The 22029-nt window shown below is 37.7% G+C and overlaps 1 protein-coding gene across 5 annotated transcripts in view; it reads left to right on the top strand.

Moving 5' to 3' along the window:
- FNDC3A (fibronectin type III domain containing 3A) overlaps window positions 1-22029 on the top strand; it is a 254767-nt gene that overhangs the window by 128079 nt on the left and 104659 nt on the right. For all 5 annotated transcript variants that reach the window (XM_077158213.1, XM_077158215.1, XM_077158211.1 and 2 more), the window contains exon 3: window positions 5956-6031. In XM_077158213.1, the coding sequence (XP_077014328.1) occupies window positions 5956-6031 (76 nt within the window). The remainder of the gene's footprint in view (window positions 1-5955; window positions 6032-22029) is intronic.

Below are 22029 nucleotides of genomic sequence, written 5' to 3'. Positions count from 1 at the left end.
AAGAAAACAGGGGCCTGGGTTGTAAGCTTTTAGAGCAGACACATTAAGTCCAGAGTGGTGATTATTATTTCTGTATTTTGGGAGGCTGTTTTATATATATAGCCTGATATTTACAGAGAAGAACCAAGCCAAACAGGTTGGGGTTAAAGTGTTTCAGAACATAGGGGTAAGGAAGACAGTGTTCATATTTTAGAATCACACATACTCTTTGAGACCAGTGGAAGAAAGGTTTATCTGGTCTGGAACTGAAATTTTCTGTAGTGCATAATCTAATTTAACCTATCTGTATAAGCTCTTTTGAACACTTGAAACACAGGGAGCCCAGAATAAGAAAGAGGTCCTTTAATCCTATTTAGAGTATTGTAATGCCTGGAAACATCCTAGAGCATATTAAGAAAATAATCAAAAAGTATTGGCAAAGTTCCCTGAGGGGTGGGAGAAGGATTATGAAACTATTAAACCTTACCATTAGGGAATCCCCTGATACTGTGTCAACCTTTAGGGACACCCAAATCAATAGGCCATGCCCTTGATCATGAAGCTTACTCTTGTGAAGCTTATTTAGGTAGCAGAGAAGCTTAGACTACCTGTAGGCGTGCCTAAGAGTTACTTTTGGAGGACCTCTTTTTGTTGCTCAGATGTGGCCTCACTCTCTCTAAGCCCAGCTCTGCAAGTGAAATCTTTGCCTTCCCCCCTACATGGGCCATGACATCCAGGGGTGAAAGTTTCCCTGGCAACACAGGAGATGACTCACAGGCATGAATCCAGACCTGGCACCATGGAATCAACAATTCCATGTTGACCAAAAGGGGGAAGAAAGGGTAACTAATAAAGTATCAGTGGCAGAGAGAGTTCAAACAGAGTTGAGAGCTACTCTGGAGGTTCCTCTTAGGTAGTCTTTAGTCAGACCTTGCTACCTATCATAACCTGCCAGCCCCCAGTCAGGACCATTCCAACTAATCCTAAAGAACACCTAGGGCAATATATAAGATTCTACAAGGGTTCCATGCACTAGAGTAACTTTCCAGAAACCAACAACTTCCAGATGGGTCCTTGATCCTGATGAGTCCTAGTGACAGACACTTCCAATATGAAAAGTTTAGAATGGCCATAGGCCAAATATCCCTAAAGAGAAGGATAGAAAGATCGAAGGTGATGGTGGAGTTATACATAGAAGATAGGATTTAACAAATGAATATGAATGCTGAATGATTAAATTGATAACTCTTTTAGTCTCCAGTATTTTAGAGCAGCTAGAAGTAAAAACCTAAAATTTGGGGGTTGTAACCCATGTCAAAGTCTGAAATATGTTCTACAACTAATTGTGGTGCTATATTTTGAAATTTATAGCTTTTTTGTATATATGTTATTTTTCATAAAAAAAGGGGGGGGAAGTCTATTGTGATGATAAAAAGTATTTAAGCCCTCTAACCCCCTATATTCTGAAGAAGCTAGAAGGCAAAATAGGAGATCATATGGTAGCCCAGGACAAACTCTTGGGATCTGTCCTGTAATTACTTTTTGAAGAGTGCTTTGAAAACTATTGATTTTTTATTTCTTTGCTTTGTATATATGTTTATGCTATAGAATAAAAAAAGTTAAAAATTAAAAAAAAAAATTTAACTTTCTTGAGTCAAAGGACGTTATCAAAATTGTGATAAGAAAGCCTGTAGAAATGGGAGAGATTATTTCTGAATCTCTTATCTGTTAAGGGTCCAGTATCCAGAGTATATAAAGAACTTTTACAACCCAATTAGAAATGGACAAATGATTTAAATAGATTTTTCTACAAAGAAGATGTACAGATGGCCAACAAGTACAAGTAAGATGCTCAACATCATTAGTCATTAAGGAAATGCAAATAAAAACAGAAAAATACTACTTTACACCCACATGAATGACATTTTTATAAACAGAAAATAATGAATGTTGGCAAGAATGTGCTGAAATTGGAACCCTTGTACATTGTTGGTGGAAATATAAAATGATGCAGTAGCTCTAGAAAACAATTGGTTGTTCCTCAGAAAAACTAAAACAAGGAAGTATCTTTTGACCCAGCAGTTCTCCTAGATATTTATCCGAAAAAATAGAAAACAAGCATCCAAACAGATGCTTGTATATGGCCATTATTAGCAGCCCCATTTACGAGAGCTAAATGGTGGCAACAACCCAAATGTTCATCAGCAGATGAGTGGGTAAACAAATTGTGGTATATCAATATGGTGGATTGTTATTTAGCTATATAAAGGAATGAAACACTGATATGTGCTGCATTGTGGTTGAACCTCCAAAACATTAAGCTAAGTGAAAGACACCAGACACAGAAGTTCATGTTTTATGATTCTATTTTATGAAATATTAAAAATAGATAAGTCTGTAGAGATAGAAAGCAGTTTGGTGTTTGTCAGGGATTGGGAGAAGAGGAAAACTGCAAGTGACTCATTAATGTATATCGGTGTCCGTAGCCGTCTCGCTCGGTGTCAGGTCCCCGGCCGGCGAGGGAGACAGGGGGAGAGAGACGGGCACAAACAAAACGACTCGGGCGGTAAAAACGGGTTCGAGACACACGGCGGTCGTAAGCACAGGCTTTTACTGGAGTCAAGCTTGCATACTCTCAGGCAGATTCCGCGCGGGACAGAATACCCCGCGGGGGGACAACCTCTATGCGGCCGTCAGGTACGGCTCCCTGTGGGTCGTCTCCACCCACCCTGTCCGGGTAACCTCTTATATACTGTGCCCAAACCCAATAGGTTAGTGCCACGTATACAGAGGTGATTGGAAGATAGGGTTGGTGGGCGCGTACGTCATACGCGGAAACAGGATGCGGGCGCCATCTTGACTCACTCGATGGGCGGGGGGAACTCTAGAGCAGGCCGCAGCGTGTCCACTAGGCCAGACCCGGGAGGCGGCTCTCCACATATCGGGTGTTGTTTGGGAGAAATGAAAATATTTTGGAACCAGATAGAAATGATCGCACATCATGAATGTACTCCACATCACTGAATTGTACAGTTTGAAATGGTTATTTATATGTTAAATCAATTCCACTTTGATAGAGTTACAGAAATGGATTATAATGATGATTTTAAAAAATATCCCCGAGTCCATTTTGATACTAAAAAAAAAAAATTAAATTAAAGTAGAGACAGTGCAAGGAGAAGAGTGTACAAAAGAAAGCTCTTCTTGGTATAGGAATCCAACTAAGAAGTGTAGAAAATTATTGTTTTCTTCAAAAATTACCGTTTTATAATCACAGTAATAATTGATTTAGTAATCATTGCTAAAGCCAGTGGTTGAAAAGCTGATGGAGGACAAAATATTCACACCTCTCAAAAGTATCAGCACATAGTTATTTATGAATTTCAAACAAAAAAAATGCTTTCTTTAAACTGGAAACATCTGACTAAACATGTGATCAAACTTAAACACCACTTAGTTATTCTGAAATGGTTAGCAAAAAGAGAGAGAAGCATGAGGGTAAGAAGATGTGGAAACGTTGACAGTTAACAAATGTAGATGAAGAGAATTATGGGTGTTCATTGAACTACTCTTGCCAGTATTCTGTTTGGGTTTTAAATTTTCAAAATAGAAAGTGCGGGGAAAGATGAAATTTTATTATGATGCTTAAGGATAATGATTGAATTCTTTAGCCTGATATTTAAGGACCTTCATGATCCAGCCTCTGCTTATCTTTCCAATCTTACCTCTTTCCATTGCATTTCTCAAACTAGTTTAACCCCTTGTATATCAAACTATGTCCCCTTGTTCAAATTGTCCGTGTTTTCCTTCTGCCTTGTGACTTTGTACATGCTATGTGTGCTCCCTTCTTGAAATGTCCTCTCCCAGTCTTTACCTTCTGGAGGAGATTCAGAAGAGCCTCCTGGACTGAGTGGATGTCTGTAGTGCATCGTGCATATCCCTACGGGAGCATGTGCCACATAGTGGGTGTTTAATAAATGATTTTTAAATAAATGAATCCATTTTCTCTTATTTACCTGAACATCTTGTTATTACTTAAAGTAGGCCTGTCTATCCTCCTTTTGTTTAATATCAGAGTGTATTAGTTGGGTCTATATCATGGTTGGTTTTCTCAATTTTATTACTTTTCTCAATTTTATAGTGAATTAATTCATTAAAGAACTATTTGTATTTTATGGAACGCCACAATAAAATCAGTATATGTTAATCAATGCGTTTTGATCCAGCAAATATAAACAGTTATGTGCTTACCGTACTACATTGCTAGGCACTACCAGGGGATATAATAGATATGATACCTTTGACAGATGGTATTTAGACAACTGGCTGCTGTTTTGGAAAAATTAAAGCCTAATCTTTAACTCACTTTTCATCCAAATAAAACCTCAGGTTTAATCAGAGATTTACATACTTCAAAAAGAAAAAGAAACCATAAGTATACTATAATACAGGGTTGGGGTTTTAAAATAATTTTTTATTAAAATGTCTTTTTCAAAGCGGTGCAATGGTGGCTCAGTGGCAGAATTCTCACCTGCCATACCACAGACCCAGGTTTGATTCCCAGAGCCTGCCCATGCCAAAAAAAAAAAAAAGTCTTTTTCAGCATGAAATAAAAGCTAGAAACTTTAAAGAGAAGATATTGATATGATAATTTCTTTACATAGAAATCAAGTGCCTGATTATCACATGTGGCTAATGTCTAGCATATTGGACAACACGATTATAGATAAATTAAGAAGTAATAGAGTCTATCACAAAGGAAAAACTGAATAGCATTGACTACAGGAAAATAAACAGCTATGTTAAAAAATAAAGAGGAAATATTTGCAGTGTAGCTAGTACAGTAGTATTTTTAAAATGCAAAAAATTCATTCAAATCACTAAGAATGTTAAGTCCACAAAAGTGAAATGGGTAAAATGACATAGAAAGGCAATTTACAAAAGGGCTGATAACAAACATAAAGATGGCATATAACCCCTTTAATAATCAAAGAAATGCAAATTAAAACAGTTGTGATCTACTCTGTGCATTTTTCAAGGTAGCAAACATCTTAAAACTATCATTTCCAGAGTTGCAGAGAAGGTAGTAAAAGGGTGTGCTCAAAGACTATGAGGGGAAATTAAATTAGTAAAATCCTTTTAAAAACCAGTTTAGCAACAGTCATCATAATTCCATTTCTGGGAATCTTTCATAAAGAAATAATACTAATTGTAGAGAGCAAAAATCGAGATACTAAATGTTCACTTCAGCATTGTTTATAAAAAATGAAAAGTTGAAAGTCACTTAAACTTCTTGCATTAAGGGATGCTTAAGTAGTTTGTAGTATAGTCATTTAATGGAATACATTGATCTGATAACATGGAAAAATCTTTTTTTAATAATGTTAAAAGGATACAAAATTGAATATGAAATGAACTCTAAGGAAAAAATTAAAATCAAACTTAGTATAAAAAAGAATACTAAAACATTTATCAAAATGTTAACAATATTTAACATTTTCTATGTTTTCTATTGTTCAAATGTCATAAAATAAGTATGTTAACCTTTCTGAGGGTACAAAAACCTACTTAAAATGATGGGATTAATTTAGCACATTCTCAAAAATAACTTGAAATAGCATAATAATGTAACTGTGCCCTACTCATGCCCCATCTGTCAATTTATAGTTTATCTTTAGAAAACACAGTACTTAGCAACTGATGAGCTAAGGATAGACGATCCAAATATTGTGTGGTTTGATGCCATTTACTGACTTTCTAATAAAACTTTGCCGCTATCTTTTTTTATTCCCCACTTTCGACTTAGCCCACATTATAAGTGTGTAATCCCCATTTTTCTCCCAGTTTTATTAAATAGCACACATCTGCTTTCTTTTTTTTTTTTTTTCACATCTGCTTTCTTACTGGCAACATTTACTATTTTGATATAGTGATTCACTCTATTCTTTTGATTAATACGCCTCTCCTCATTTTAAGGTTATTCTGGTACAAGTTAACCCAGGGGAGGCCTTTACAATAAGAAGAGAAGATGGACAGTTCCAGTGCATTACAGGTAAGAATAATTTATTGTTTGAGACAAGACAGAAACACATGAGGTATAAATTTAAAGCATAAACACTTGTGGTTTCTTCCTTTCTTTCTCACTGCCATGAGACTAAAAGCATAAACCGAATTTGCACTAGTGTCTCTGTCCTGATAAGTCTTTCTCCTGGTTTCATGATTAAATTTTACTGTAATATATTGTTCATGTCACTTTTCTTTTCAAGAATGTTCAGTGAATATAGTTCAGCTTCCTTAGTCTCTAAAAATCTTTTTTTATCTTTTTAGTCTTGCTTCTCAGTACTCTTCAATACTGTTTCCCTTAATATTGTTAAATTGCCTTATTCATTGTCTGTTGAACTTGTCTTGTGCTTTCTTTCCCCTGTGCTTCTCCTCATCTAAAATTCACCCCCATCACCACCATGCCCAGTCTATCCAGATCCTTCCAATGCTTCAAGACTGAGCTTAGGTCTTACCTTTAAAAGTTTTTCTGTAAAGTTTTTAGTGAACATCTCCTTAACACCGTTGACATTTTCAGTTGGGAAGTTCTTTTTTCGGTGGGGCTGTCTTGTGACTTGTTAGATGTTTAGCAGAATCTCTCCCCAAGAGCTATGTCCCTTCTTCAATTGTGACAAACAAAAATGTCTCCAGACATTTCCAAATACCTCTAAGGGGCAGACTCCTCAGTTGAGAACCACCATTCCACATGAAAAGGATAGCTGTAGAAAGATAACTGGTTTTGGAATTAGAGAGAGAAATTGGGTGTAAATCTAGCTCTGCCACTCCACTTACTGACTGTATGATCTTGGGCATATTATGTAACCCCTCTGTAAGCAAATTTCTCCTCATTAAAAAGGGAATCAACAAGGATAATTGGGAGGAGTGACTGATATTTATGTAATGCATTGTAAACCACAACTGGCACATGCATGTTAGGCACTCGGTAAATGTGGTGGTAAGTATTGTGGTGTTAATGTTAAAGAAAGTAATTCTGGTCTCCTTATGAAACCATGTAACATCAGATATTGTGCTGTTCATTTAGCCAATAATTATATTTTTTCTTGTGATATGTCTTCTGTTTTTATTTATCAAAGTTTATCTGAATTTTGTATTGTTTAACTTGAAATGTTTATTCAGTGTCTCCAATTTAGTTCCAAGCATTTGGAGGGCAGATCCCGTTTCTTACATTTCAACACACATCTGCATATCGGGTACCTAACTAATAGTTGTTTCTTTAACTTGAAAGGAGAGCATTAGAGATAGGGTGACCAATATACTTTCATCATCCAAACTGGGATACTTCTGAGAGTGAAAGAAGGCCCTACCAATTACTGCAAGATAACTGGTATAAATCAGACAATGTAATAAACTTAGGCCTGGTCTTTACTCATCAATTAGATTTCATGAAAATAATTTTATTTTTCTGATGGGTGCCTCCTAGACTATAAGTTTCTAATGGAGCACACCTCTTAAGTTTATTTGTGTACTTGTTTTTAACAAATACTGTCTGATTTAAGTATTTTAACTGATATGAGTTTGATCTTTTCAAACATCTGCAAATGAAGTACTCATTACTGTTTTAGTGTGACTTGAAAAATCTGCTAATCTCAGTTGGATAACTAGATTCTGAATTATAAACAGCTTATATTTCAGAATTTAGTATGTAACTATAATCTGTAAATCTCCTCCATAAAATCAATTAAAATTATTTTTATATGGCAATTGTCTTTTATTCAAGCCCAAAAACCTACCAGATTTATAGTAAAGTTGTAGAACTAACAGAATCCTAAGAGTTATAAATGACTTCCATGTGAAGATGTTTTGGAGCAGGTACACATTTCTCTGCCTCAGTGGAAAAGGGAGATTCCTTTCTCTCTCTGAAATATTGTAAGAATAGAGGCTTCCTCACTTTGAAATTACTAGACAGAATTTTTTTAAAACACTGGGAAGGGAAAACGAAATCATATAAAAAGTTAAAAGGAAAGTTTACCAATCCAAACACAGGGACCCCAAATAAGAATGAGGGCCTTCAATCCAGTATAGCTAATGTAATAACCTGGATAAATCCCTGAGTATATTAAGCAGTTAATCAAAAAGTATTGGCATGGACAGGCCATGGTGGCTCAGTGGCACAGTTTTCGCCTGCCATGCTGGAGACCTGGATTTGATACCTGGTACTTACCCATGTAAAATAAATGTATATTGGCAGAGTCCCTAGAGGGATAAAAGAAAAAATATGGAACTATTAAGCCTTACCACCTGAAAAACCTCTGATACTGTGTCAGACATTAGGTACACCCAAATCAGTAGACCAAGTCTTGATCTTGATGTCTGCTCTTGTGAAGCTTATGTATATAGCAAAAGAGCTTAGCCTAACTATAGCTATGCCCGAGAGTTCCTTCCAGAGGACCTCTTTTGTTGCTCAGATGTAGACTCTCTCTCTCTCAGCCCAACACTGCAAGTGAAATCGTTGCCCTCCCCTCTATGTGGGACATGACATCCAGGAGTGAAAGTCTACCTGGCAAAGTCATATCCCATATGACTCCCAGGGATAAGCCTGGCCTTGGTGCCATGGGATCAACAATGCCATCTTGATCAAAAAGGGGGTAAAAATATTGTAACCAATATAGTATCAGTGGCTGAGAGGGTTCAAATAGAGTTGAGAGGCTACTCTACAGGTCACTCTTACACAAGCTTCAGTTAGACATTGCTACCTATCATAACTTGCCAACCCCCAACCAAAATCATTCCTGCCAATCCTAAAGAACACCTAGAGCACTATATAAGATTATACAAAGGTTCCATGCACTAGATTAACTTTCCAGAAACCTACAACCTCCAGATGGGTCCCTGGACCAAATAAGTCCTGAAATTCAGAGGGGCCAGCTACTCTCCAGAACATCAACTAGTTCCAGCCCCCTAATCCCATACTGTCAACAGCCCCTTCCAACATGAAAAAGTTAGAATAGGCATGGCCCAAATGCCCCTAAAGAGTGGTAAAAGATCATAGGTGATGGTAGAGTGTTTCAGGTCAGGGAGTGTTTAACAAATGCGTATGATTGCTGAATTATTATATTGATATTTCTTTTAATAAACTTCAGTATCTTAAAGTAGCTAGAAGGAAAAACCTAAAATTATGGAATTGTAACACCCTTCCACCCCCAACCCCCACCAAAAAGAGGGAGACTTCACATTTTTTATTTCTCCAAAATTAATAAAGATGAAATTGGTGGAAGGAGTTGAAGGAGTGAGAGACTGGAGTTAATGTCTTTGTAAAGACCAGTGTACCCCCACTTCAAGCAAGAGAAAAAGACAAGAAGAGAAAAGTCTAATGACTACTATTGATCCTCCTCTCCTCTCTTTTCTTCCTGTTTACCATCACTAATTTCTGTCACATGATACTCCCTATCCTGGGCAAGTTCTAAAGCTAGGTGAAAAGTGAGAGTAGGAATAGAAGTTGAGGCAACAGAAAACAAGGAGAAAGAGCAAGTCTCAAGGGAGGAAAATTATATGTCAGAAGAGCTGAAAGAAAAAAAGGATCCTTCTTCCCACAGGCCATCAGGTTATGAAAGTTGTTCTCTGATAGGCAGTACTTGTAAAGGAAAACTTCTGCTGTAAATACTAAAGAATTGAGATAAACCCAGTGTAAATTGAAGAGGATTTTTATTTAAAGACTTTCTTTTTAAGAGTAATTTTATTACCTGCCACAATTTATAGAAATAGAAATTTTTTACCTGCCAGAGTTTATAGAAATAAAAACTGATGTTAACAAAATTACAGAAAAATTTAAAAATCTAAATAACCCCTTTATTTTACTGGAGGTTCTGAATTTGTGGAGTTATGGCTGGTTTCAGTACTTTTTCTACATCTTACAGTCTAGAGAGACAAATTCCTAATCATTTTTTAAGTGAATGTACTGAATTCACTACTGAGGTACACTGCTAGCTTCTGGGGATTCAGGGAAAACTGTGATATATTTTCTGATGTTCAAGAACACAGTATAGTAAAGAAGAAAAGGGGAAATTGAACAATTATATTAAGGTTTTAAAAAGAACTATTAGGTAGATGGTCGTTCATATTTTAAAACTTCAACTTCTGTATGAGACTAAAGCAAGAAATGTTTATTTGTTACAAAATTTATATTTTGACTAGTGCATTTCCTAATTTAATTTATATGGACAGTTTAATTGAACACCATAAGTGCATGGAACCTTGAATAGGGCATGAGATTTTGTAGGTTTGTCAAGTGTGATGCCCCGATAAATCCCAGAGTGATTTGAACAGTGAATAAAGAAATATTTGCAGTCCCCTTGAGGGAATGGGGAGAAAGGGGAAAAATTCACCTTCCCCATTTTGAGACTTCCTAATATTCTTGCAAGCAGTGGGGACAACCAAATCAATAGGCCAAGCCCTCAGTCTTCATATGAAACTTATACCTGCAAAGGATAGTCTAAGCCTACTTGAAATTAGGCCTAAGAGTCACCCCCAGAGAACCTCTTTTGTTGCTCAGATGTGGCCTCTTTCTTTCCCAGCCAACGCATCAAGCAAAGTCATGCCCTCCGCCTCTCTACATGGGACATGACTCCCAGGGGTGGAAACCACCCTGGCACCATGGGTCAGAAATCCTAGAATTAGGTGGAACTCAGCGTCAAGGGATCAAGAAAACCTTCTTGACTAAAAGGGGGAAGAGAGAAATGAGACAAATTTAAGTGTCAGTGGTTGAGAGATTCAGAGTTGAGAAGTTGTCCTGGAGGTTGTCATTATGCATTATATAGATATCCTCCCTTTTTAATTTAAGGTATATTAGAGTGGCTACAGGGAAGTGCCTGAAACTGTAGAGCTGTGTCCCAGTAGCCATGTTTCTTGAAGATGATTGTATAACGATAGAGTTTTTACAGTGTGACTTTGAAAACCTTGTGTCTGATGCTCCTTTTATCTATGGTATGGACAGATAGATGAATAAAAAATATAGATAAACAATAAACAATAGGGGGAGCAACAGCAAAAAAAGAACTATTAGAGATATGTACAGGGGATCATGAAAGCATAGAAGAGGAATATTATAGCACAGTGTTATGTCAGAGAAAATGCTCTTCTAAAAGGAAGTGACACAGGAGCTATCTTTAAGGAGAATAGTCTACCAAATGGTGATAAGGTCTTGGAAAAGAATTTTATAGACAAAGGGAACAAAATGAACCAATGCAACAGAAGGAAAGAATAACTTGATTTATCTGAATAACTGCAAATAGATTGGAACTGAGAAAAAGTTGTATGAAGGGGATGTGGTTGAAGAGGAGTATGAAATCATAGACAGATATTGAAATGACTTGACTGTCATATTAATAACTTCAACTTTATTGTTAAAGTGAAGATGAGCCATTGAAGGAGTGTATGCACGAGAGTTAGCATCCCATTTACAGGTTGGAAAGCGCAACAACATCTTTATGTTCTGCTAAGAAGTGGTACCTGATAACCCAAAAGTCTTCCTACAACAAACATCTAGACATTCTCAATAAAATACAGCAAATATTCTTTTAAATGCATTGCTGAGCTACTCTCTCTCTTCCCCTCCCCTACAAAAACAAGGGGAATCAGAAATTGAAGATGGCGGCTTAGTAAGGTACGTGCGTCTTAGTTCCTCCTCCAAAGCAACTACTAGGTGAACTGAAACAGTGCAGAACAGCTCCCGGGGCCACGCCAGGGAATGGACACACAGCGTACCCCAGTCTGGACTGGCTAGTCTAACTGCGAGACTCGGCTGCGGTGAGATCCTCAAGCGGCGCGCGATTTCCCGAGCAGCGGCAGCTGTGGCGGCCGGAGCTCCTCCCTCCCTCCTTCCCGGGCCGGCTGAGAGTATCGGAGAGGCAAGTTTCCCAAGCCGAGGCGGCCGGCGCCCCTCTTTTGCGGGCGGCTTCTTGGTCCGGCTAGGAGTCTCAGATCAGAGGGCTACCCAAGCCGTGGTGGCCCTCCCCCGCGGGCGGCTTCCTGGTCCGGTGGGGAATTCACCAGGCCGCGGCGGCCGGTGACCGACGCCCCTCCCCCGCGGGTGACTTCCTGGTCCGGTGGTGAATTTCCTGGGCCCGCTGCAGGCGGCGACCAGCCACAGGGTCCCCTCAAGCCACGGCGGCTGACGCCCCCACCACGCGCGGCCCCCCCGAACCAACAGAGAGAATTGGATCGGAAACCCCAAGCCGCAGAGATCGGTGACCGGGGGGATCTCTTCCAAACACGTGAGACAAACGTGTGCCACGAGCGCCACCTACTGGGCAGGATAAGAAAAACAGAACCCAGAGATTTCACAGAAAAATCTTACAACCTTGTTGGGTCCAACACCCAGGGAAATCTGTCTAAATGCCCAGACGCCAGCAGCAGAAGATAACGGTCCACGCTCAGAAGATTGAGAATATGGCCCAGTCAAAGGAACAAACCAATAGTTCAAATGAGATACAAGAGCTGAGACAACTAATGCTGAATATACGAACAGAAATGGAAAACCTCTTCAAAAATGAAATCGATAAATTGAGGGAGGACATGAAGAAGACATGGGCTGAACATAAAGAAGAAATAGAAAAATTGAAAAAACAAATCACAGAACTTATGGCAGTGAAGGATAAAGTAGAAAAGATGGAAAAAACAATGGATACCTACAATGATAGATTTAAAGAGACAGAAGATAGAATTAGTGATTTGGAGGATGGAACATCTGAATTCCAAAAAGAAACAGAAACTATCGGGAAAAGAATGGAAAAATTTGAACAGGGTATCAGGGAACTCAAGGACAATATGAAGCGCACAAATATACGTGTTGTGGGTGTCCCAGAAGGAGAAGAGAAGGGAAAAGGAGGAGAAAAACTAATGGAAGAAATTATCACTGAAAATTTCCCAACTCTCATGAAAGACCTAAAATTACAGATCCAAGAAGTGCAGCGCACCCCAAAGAGATTAGACCCAAATAGGCATTCTCCAAGACACTTACTAGTTAGAATGTCAGAGGTCAAAGAGAAAGAGAGGATCTTGAAAGCAGCAAGAGAAAAACAATCCATCACATACAAGGGAAACCCAATAAGACTATGTGTAGATTTCTCAGCAGAAACCATGGAAGCTAGAAGACAGTGGGATGATATATTTAAATTACTAAAAGAGAAAAACTGCCAACCAAGACTCCTATATCCAGCAAAATTATCCTTCAAAAATGAGGGAGAAATTGAAACATTCTCAGACAAAAAGTCACCGAGAGAATTTGTGATCAAGAGACCAGCTCTGCAAGAAATACTAAAGGGAGCACTAGAGTCAGATACAAAAAGACAGAAGAGAGAGGTATGGAGAAGAGTGTAGAAAGAAGGAAAATCAGATATGATATATATAATACAAAAGACAAAATGTTAGAGGAAAATATTATCCAAACAGTAATAACACTAAATGTTAATGAACTGAATTCCCCAGTCAAAAAACATAGATTGGCAGAATGGATTAAAAAACAGGATCCTTCTATATGCTGTCTACAGGAAACACATCTTAGACCCAAAGATAAACATAGGTTGAAAGTGAAAGGTTGGGAAAAGATATTTCATGCAAATAACAACCAGAAAAGAGCAGGAGTGGCTATACTAATATCCAACAAATTAGACTTCAAATGTAAAACAGTTAAAAGAGACAAAGAAGGACACTATATACTAATAAAAGGAACAACTAAACAAGAAGACATACCAATCATAAATATTTACACACCGAACCAGAATGCCCCAAAATACGTGAGGAATACACTGCAAACACTGAAAAGGGAAATAGACTCATATACCATAATAGTTGGAGACTTCAACTCACCACTCTCATCAATGGACAGAACATCTAGACAGAGGATCAATAAAGAAATAGAGAATCTGAATATTACTATAAATGAGCTAGACTTAACAGACATTTATAGGACATTACATCCCACAACAGCAGGATACACCTTCTTCTCAAGTGCTCATGGATCATTCTCAAAGATAGACCATATGCTGGGTCACAAAGCAAGTCTTAACAAATTTAAAAAGATTGAAATCATACACAACACTTTCTCGGATCATAAAGGAATGAAGTTGGAAATCAATAATAGGCGGAGTGCCAGAAAATTCACAAATAAGTGGAGGCTCAACAACACACTCCTAAACAACGAGTGGGTCAAAGAAGAAATTGCTAGAGAAATTAGCAAATACCTCGAGGTGAATGAAAATGAAAACACAGCATATCAAAACTTATGGGACACAGCAAAGGCAGTGCTAAGAGGGAAATTTATTGCCCTAAATGCCTATATCAGAAAAGAAGAAAAGGCAAAAATGCAGGAATTAACTGTCCACTTGGAAGAACTGGAGAAAGAACAGCAACCTAATCCCAAAGCAAGCAAAAGGAAAGAAATAACAAAGATTAGAGCAGAAATAAATGAAATTGAAAACATGAAAACAATAGAGAAAATTAGTAAGGCCAGAAGTTGGTTCTATGAGAAAATCAATAAGATTGATGGGCCCTTATCAAGATTGACAAAAAGAAGAAGAGAGAGGATGCAAATAAATAAGATCAGAAATGGAAGAGGAGACATAACTACTGACCTCACAGAAATAAAGGAGGTAATAACAGGATACTATGAACAACTTTACGCTAATAAATACAACAATTTAGATGAAATGGACGGGTTCCTGGAAAGACATGAACAACCAACTTTGACTCAAGAAGACATAGATGACCTCAACAAACCAATCACAAGTAAAGAAATTGAATTAGTCATTCAAAAGCTTCCTAAAAAGAAAAGTCCAGGACCAGACGGCTTCACATCTGAATTCTATCAAACATTCCAGAAAGAATTAGTACCAACTCTCCTCAAACTCTTCAAAGAAATCGAAGTGGAGGGAAAACTACCTAATTCATTCTATGAAGCCAACATCACCCTCATACCAAAACCAGGCAAAGATATTACAAAAAAAGAAAACTACAGGCCAATCTCTTTAATGAATATAGATGCAAAAATCCTCAATAAAATTCTAGCAAATCGTATCCAACAACACATTAAAAGAATTATACATCATGACCAAGTAGGATTCATCCCAGGTATGCAAGGATGGTTCAACATAAGAAAATCAATTAATGTAATACACCATATCAGCAAATCAAAGCAGAAAAATCACATGATCATCTCAATTGATGCAGAGAAGGCATTTGACAAGATTCAGCATCCTTTCCTGTTGAAAACACTTCAAAGGATAGGAATACTAGGGAACTTCCTTAAAATGATAGAGGGAATATATGAAAAACCCACAGTTAATATCATCCTCAATGGGGAAAAATTGAAAACTTTCCCCCTAAGATCAGGAACAAGACAAGGATGTCCACTATCACCACTATTATTCAACATTGTGTTGGAGGTTCTAGCCAGAGCAATTAGACAAGAAAAAGAAATACAAGGCATCAGAATCGGAAAGGAAGAAGTAAAACTATCACTGTTTGCAGACGATATGATACTATACGTCGAAAACCCGGAAAAATCCACAACAAAACTACTAGAGCTAATAAATGAGTACAGCAAAGTAGCAGGTTACAAGATCAACATTCAAAAATCTGTAGCATTTCTATACACTAGCAGTGAACAAGCGGAGGGGGAAATCAAGAAATGAATCCCATTTACAATTGCAATTAAAAGAATAAAATACCTAGGAATAAATTTAACTAAAGAGACAAAAACCCTATATAAAGAAAACTACAAAAAACTGCTAAAAGAAATCACAGAAGACCTAAATAGATGAAAGGGCATACCGTGTTCATGGATTGGAAGACTAAATATAGTTAAGATGTCAATCCTACCTAAATTGATTTACAGATTCAATGTAATACCAATCAAAATCCCAGCAACTTATTTTTCAGAAATAGAAAAACCAATAAGCAAATTTATCTGGAAGGGCAGGGTGCCCCGAATTGCTAAAAACATCTTGAGGAAAAAAAACGAAGCTGGAGGTCTTTCACTGCCTGACTTTAAGGCATATTATGAAGCCACAGTGGTCAAAACAGCATGGTATTGGCATGAAGATAGATATATCGACCAATGGAATCGAATAGAGTGCTCAGATATAGACCCTCTCATCTATGGACATTTGATCTTTGATAAGTCAGTCAAACCAACTCACCTGGGACAGAACAGTCTCTTCAACAAATGGTGCCTAGAGAACTGGATATCCATATGCAAAAGAATGAAAGAAGACCCATATCTCACACCCTACACAAAAGTTAACTCAAAATGGATCAAAGATCTAAGCATTAGGTCCAAGACCATAAAACAGTTAGAGGAAAATGTAGGGAGATATCTTATGAATCTTACAATTGGTGGCAGTTTTATGGACCTTAAACCTAAAGCAAGAGCACTGAAGAAGGAAATAAATAAATGGGAACTCCTCATAATTAAACACTTTTGTGCATCAAAGAACTTCATCAAGAAAGTAGAAAGACAGCCTACAGAATGGGAAACAATATTTGGAAACGACATATCAGATAAAGGTCTAGTATCCAGAATTTATAAAGAGATTGTTCAACTCAACAACAAAAAGACAGCCAACCCAATTACAAAATGGGAAAAAGACTTGAATAGACACCTCTCAGAGGAGGAAATACAAATGGCCAAAAGGAACATGAAGAGATGCTCAATGTCCCTGGCCATTAGAGAAATGCAAATCAAAACCACAATGAGATATCATCTCACACCCACCAGAATGGCCATTATCAACAAAACAGAAAATGACAAGTGCTGGAGAGGATGCGGTGAAAGAGGCACACTTATCCACTGTTGGTGGGAATGTCAAATGGTGCAACCACTGTGGAAGGCAGTTTGGCGGTTCCTCAAAAAGCTGAATATAGAATTGCCATACGACCCAGCAATACCATTGCTGGGAATCTACTCAAAGGAATTAAGGGCAAAAACTCAAACGGACATTTCCACACCAATGTTTATAGCAGTGTTATTTACAATTGCAAAGAGATGGGAACAGCCAAAATGTCCATCAACAGACGAGTGGCTAAACAAACTGTGGTATATACGTACGATGGAATATTATGCAGCTTTAAGGCAGGATAAACTTATGAAGCATGTAATAACATGGATGGACCTAGAGAACATTATGCTGAGTGAGTCTAGCCAAAAACTAAAAGACAAATACTGTATGGTCCCAATGATGTGAATCAACATTTGAGAATAAACTTGGAATATGTCATTGGTAACAGAGTTCAGCAGGAGTTAGAAACAGGGTAAGATAATGGGTAATTGGAGCTGATGGGATACAGACTGTGCAATAGGACTAGATACAAAAACTCAAAAATGGACAGCACAATAATACCTAATTGGAAAGTCATCATGTTAAAACACTGAATGAAGCTGCATCCGAGCTATAGGTTTTTGTTTTGTTTTGTTTTGTTCTTACTATTATTGCTTTTATTTTTTTTCTCTATATTAACATTCTATGTCTTTTTCGGTTGTGTTGCTAGTTCTTCTAAACCGATGCAAATGTACTAAGAAAAGATGATCATGCATCTATGTGATGATGTTAAGAATTACTGATTGCATATGTAGAATGGTATGATTTCTAAATGTTGGGTTAATTTATTTTTGTCCGTTAATTAATATAAAAAAAAAAACACAGGGAAAAAGAAATAAAACAAACAATGGAACAGAAAAAATGGGACAGAAACAATGATTTTTCAGTATTTGTTTTTTAAAATATATATTTCACATTAGAATGAAAAAAATCAAAAATATGTACTGTTTATTTGATCCAATCATCTTTGACTGTTGTGTACTGCATCCTCTATAGGATGTGGTGTTTGTCTTCTCTTGGTTCTTTACTATATTACATATCCTTTTGGATCTTGTAATGCTTGGGTTCTTAAATATCTGAAAATATAGTTACCACCTTCCAGGTTGTCATTCTCCTCATTAGGTACTGCCTAATTCTGACCCACACCTCATTTTTGGCCATCTTAAACCAGTATCCATTGGTTTTAGTACAAATACATGATTACTACTTTTGAAGTCAGAGTAATGTCCCATATCTTTCTGTTGTTTTTGTTTTTTATTTTTCTCTCCCTTACGAGCTATTTTGAAACTAACTTACGACTTAATGAGTTTGTTTTTTTTTTTTTTTTTGGTTATTTAGAGAAATGTATTTATAGCATGTCAAAAAATTGTCTTGTACAATAAGATATTATTGAAAATTAAGCCATTTTTGCCTTGTAATATGCATAAGAATGTAAAATTTCTTGAATGAGTAAATTTTGAGGAATAATATTAATGTATTTTTGTAACATATGCTAAAAATGCCCTCCTTAGTTTATTTTTTTGGGGGGATAGGTTTGCAGAATAGGGAATTAGACAAGGTTTCTAAATTTGGATTACTGCAAAAGTAAAAGAAGCATATTTAATAGAAAATCTTTTGGCAAACTCTCTCGTGTTGTAGAGTTGGCTCTCCTCATCATAAATTGGTATCGATCCTTCACACATCATCTATTCTGTAAAGCCTTTCCAGAACATTTTTTCCTATAGTTTCTCTCCTACCCCTGAACACGCACACACAAATAATTGAGGGCAGAAATTAAGTCTCACATAGGTTTAGTAGCCCTGGTTCTTTACATAGCACTCAACACAGAGAGTTCTCAGTAAATTAATTAAAATGATTGAGGAGAAGAAAAAACTTTTAACATTTCTTGAACATTTCTCCTTATTGTGAGAGGCATACGTGGCTTTGTTTTTTTCCCTTTCCTTCCCTGACACCTCAAAATTAATTATGTATTTTCAGAATCAACAAGCAAAAATACTGTTGATTGTTTAATAGGACAGTAATGAAGCACATGTTACCTGGGTTTGCATTCCAACTCTACCACTTACTGTATCTGTCAGATTTTATTAAGCAAGTTAGTGATATTTTTTTATTTTCTGTTCTACACTTGATGGCATAAATTATGTGTGTGTGTGTCCATGATGTAGGACTGGAGCATAGTTTGTCATAAAGATTATTATTAAACCATACCTTTTTTGACTTATTGTTTACATCTGTGGAGTGATGAAACCAAGAACTAAGACCTACATCAGATGTATAACCCCTTATGTTGCTCAGGGAGAAACTCGATTGGTATTAGAATGATTGCTTTGTGACATGGTTTCAGCAGTCACATTGCAACAAAAATGAAGATCTTATATTTTTCATCCATTCCTTCATTCAGTATTTAGTGAGGGCCAGAAATGAATAAACAACACTCTTTATTTTCTGAAGCTCCTTTAACTGATGTTCTTATGTATCTTTATGCAAAGATGAAATAACATGTGATCACTGAACCATTGCCAATATAAAGCCTTTCCTCCTGTTTTAGTATCCAGGTCTTTGTTCTCTAGGGCTTTCTTTCTGAGCATTTTTAATCAGTAGCTTTGACAAAAATAAATGACATGTTCATAATATTTGGTGTCAGGAAATTAACAAAGAACAGCTAATAATAACGTTAGAGAAATGTCAAAATCAAGAAGGTTGAAAACATTGAAATAATAGGTCAAAATCAATAGAATGAAATTTAGTAGAAATAAATATAAAGATGTACGTTTTTATTTGAAAAATCAACTCCACAGGTACTCTGTAGGTGTGTATTGTTCAGGGTTCCTTTTTGAAATGACTCTGGTTGATTAAATAAAAAAGGAGTTTAATAAGATGTGTTGAGACTCTTCTTCCCAATTTGCTAATAGTTCAGTCATGAAGCAGTTAGGTGGGTGTGCTGGTTTGAAACTGTTATGTACCCCAGATAATCTTGTAATCCAGTCTTGTGAGTCTAGACTTATTGTTGGTAGGACCTTTTAATTAGATTGTTTCCATGAAGATGTGACCCCACCCATTCAAGATGGGTCTTAATTAGTTTACCAGAGTTCTTAAAAGAGCTGATACAGAGAGCAGAGTAATGAAACCACGTGATAGATGTTTGTAGATGCTTGGAGAGAGAAGCTCAGAGAAGAGGCCATGGGAACCAGGAACTGAAAGCAATGAAACCCAGGAGCAAAAGGGCAAGCAGATGTCACCATGTGCCTTCCCATGTGACAGAGAAACCCCAGACACAATCAGCCTGTCTTCAGTGAAGGTGTCCTCTTGTTGGTGCCTTAATTTGTAACTTAATAAATCACCTTTATAAAAGCCAATCCAAATTCTTGCCTGCCGTGCTGGAGACTCAGGTTCGATTTCCAGAGCCTGCCCATGCCAAATAAAAAAGCAATCTATTTCTGGTATATTGCATTATGGCTACATCAGGAAGCCAAAACAGTGGGGCAGAATAATATAGGCACTGCAGTGGTGAGAGTGGGGAAGATAAACTGCGATGCCTCAGAGTGGAATGTCATAGCCCAAATTGGGTAAAGACTGTACCACTTAAAACAGCCTAGTGTAGGCAGTCAGAGCCTGGCCAGGATGAGAGGGGTATCCTTGAGAAAGGGTGGCCTGGGATGGCCCAGCATGGGGCACCAGTCCCCAGCAAGTTGAGAGCAAAGAATCATTGTTGAAGCATGGTGAAGAGGCCATCTGTTTAGAGGGGTAGCCTGACATTGTTCTGTTGGCGCTCCAGTAGGTGGAGAGTCAGAGCTGAAGTAGGGTAGAAAAGGCTTCCACACAGAGGCTTTTCTGGTACCAAGTACCAAGACTCAAGAGGTAGAGAGGGTCAGCCTGAATAGGGTATCAGAACCCAGCAGGGTGATGAAGATGTCTCTGTAGTGGAGGTAGTCATCATGAGAAGTCAGGTTCCAGGCAGGGTGTCAAGGGTATTCATGGAAGGTGAGATGGCCTAATTTGTGTTGTCAAAATACAATTGAGGGAAGGAACACGGGACCCAGCAAGAAGAATGAGATACTGAGTGTGGTGAGGAAGAGTTTTCCCTGACAGGGCAGGCTGGCAGAAAGTATAGAGCCCAAGAAAGATCTGTCCACTCATGGAGTGGGGTCTCATGTAGACTCTCAGTGCACATGCAGGGATGGCTTGGTGTGGGAGGAGTCAGACTGATGGGGAGTCAGACTGATAGCATCTGTGCAGAAGGGGAATAGGTAGCCTAGCTCAAGATATTAGCACTTGAGGAATGTGGCCATGTGAAACCAGGGAGAACCAGAGAACAGGGCATCCACATGGGTGCAATTCAAGGTGGGAAGTCAGAACCTGATCAGGATGAGGCCAGTGTCCAGTATAGAAAACCAAAGACAGTGGGGTTAGGAAAGCATCTGCCAGGGGAGAGAATGGTAACAAAGATGGGACACAGGATATAAGCAGTTATATTAAGGATTGTGAGAGCCAACTTTCTTACTATCAGAGAAAGAATTATAAATGCAGAATGAAGAAAACTAGAACAAACCCTGTGATAGTTAGCATTGGAAGCTTCAGTATGAACTTCTTATGGTTTTAAATATATAAAGATAAATAAACATTTTATAAAAACATATATATACATACATACATTTCCAAGCCTTGTCCATTGAGACGACCTGGAAACAGCGACATTCCAATAGACTGAGCACATCTAGTACCCAGATCTTGGCTTTTAGCAGGCACTTTTTTTTTTACACTGGCTGACTCCAGGAATCGAACCTGGGTCCCTGGCATGACAAGCAACAGTTCTGCCACTGAGCCACCTTTGCTTGCCCTAGATCTTGGCTTTTAAATACCATTTTTCCACTAAAAGGCATTTGGACTTCTTGGAGAAACAACTGGTTCTAGGTCTAAAAGAGAGATGTGCGAAATGAGACAAGAACGTTTTTATTTTAGAAAGAAGTGCTCCTGAGGTAACAGTTGTCAGCACCTCTGTTCCACTTTTTCTTGTCTTCACTGCTACTGCTCTTCATCCCTCTTATCTGTTCTCACTTTGTCTACTCATATACCTGATCGTCTCTCTTCCTGTTTTTAAAGTTAAGAGAAGGTTAATCCCAACCAATAGGTGCCACTTTCTCCTTTCTGAGTTCTGGGGCCATGGCAAGTATAACCACAT

This window comes from Tamandua tetradactyla, chromosome 4 (assembly GCF_023851605.1).
Source record: "Tamandua tetradactyla isolate mTamTet1 chromosome 4, mTamTet1.pri, whole genome shotgun sequence".
NCBI classification, from domain to species: Eukaryota; Metazoa; Chordata; class Mammalia; order Pilosa; family Myrmecophagidae; genus Tamandua; species Tamandua tetradactyla.
Note: the sequence above shows the minus strand (reverse complement) of the source record. Positions and strands in the feature narration are given on the sequence as shown.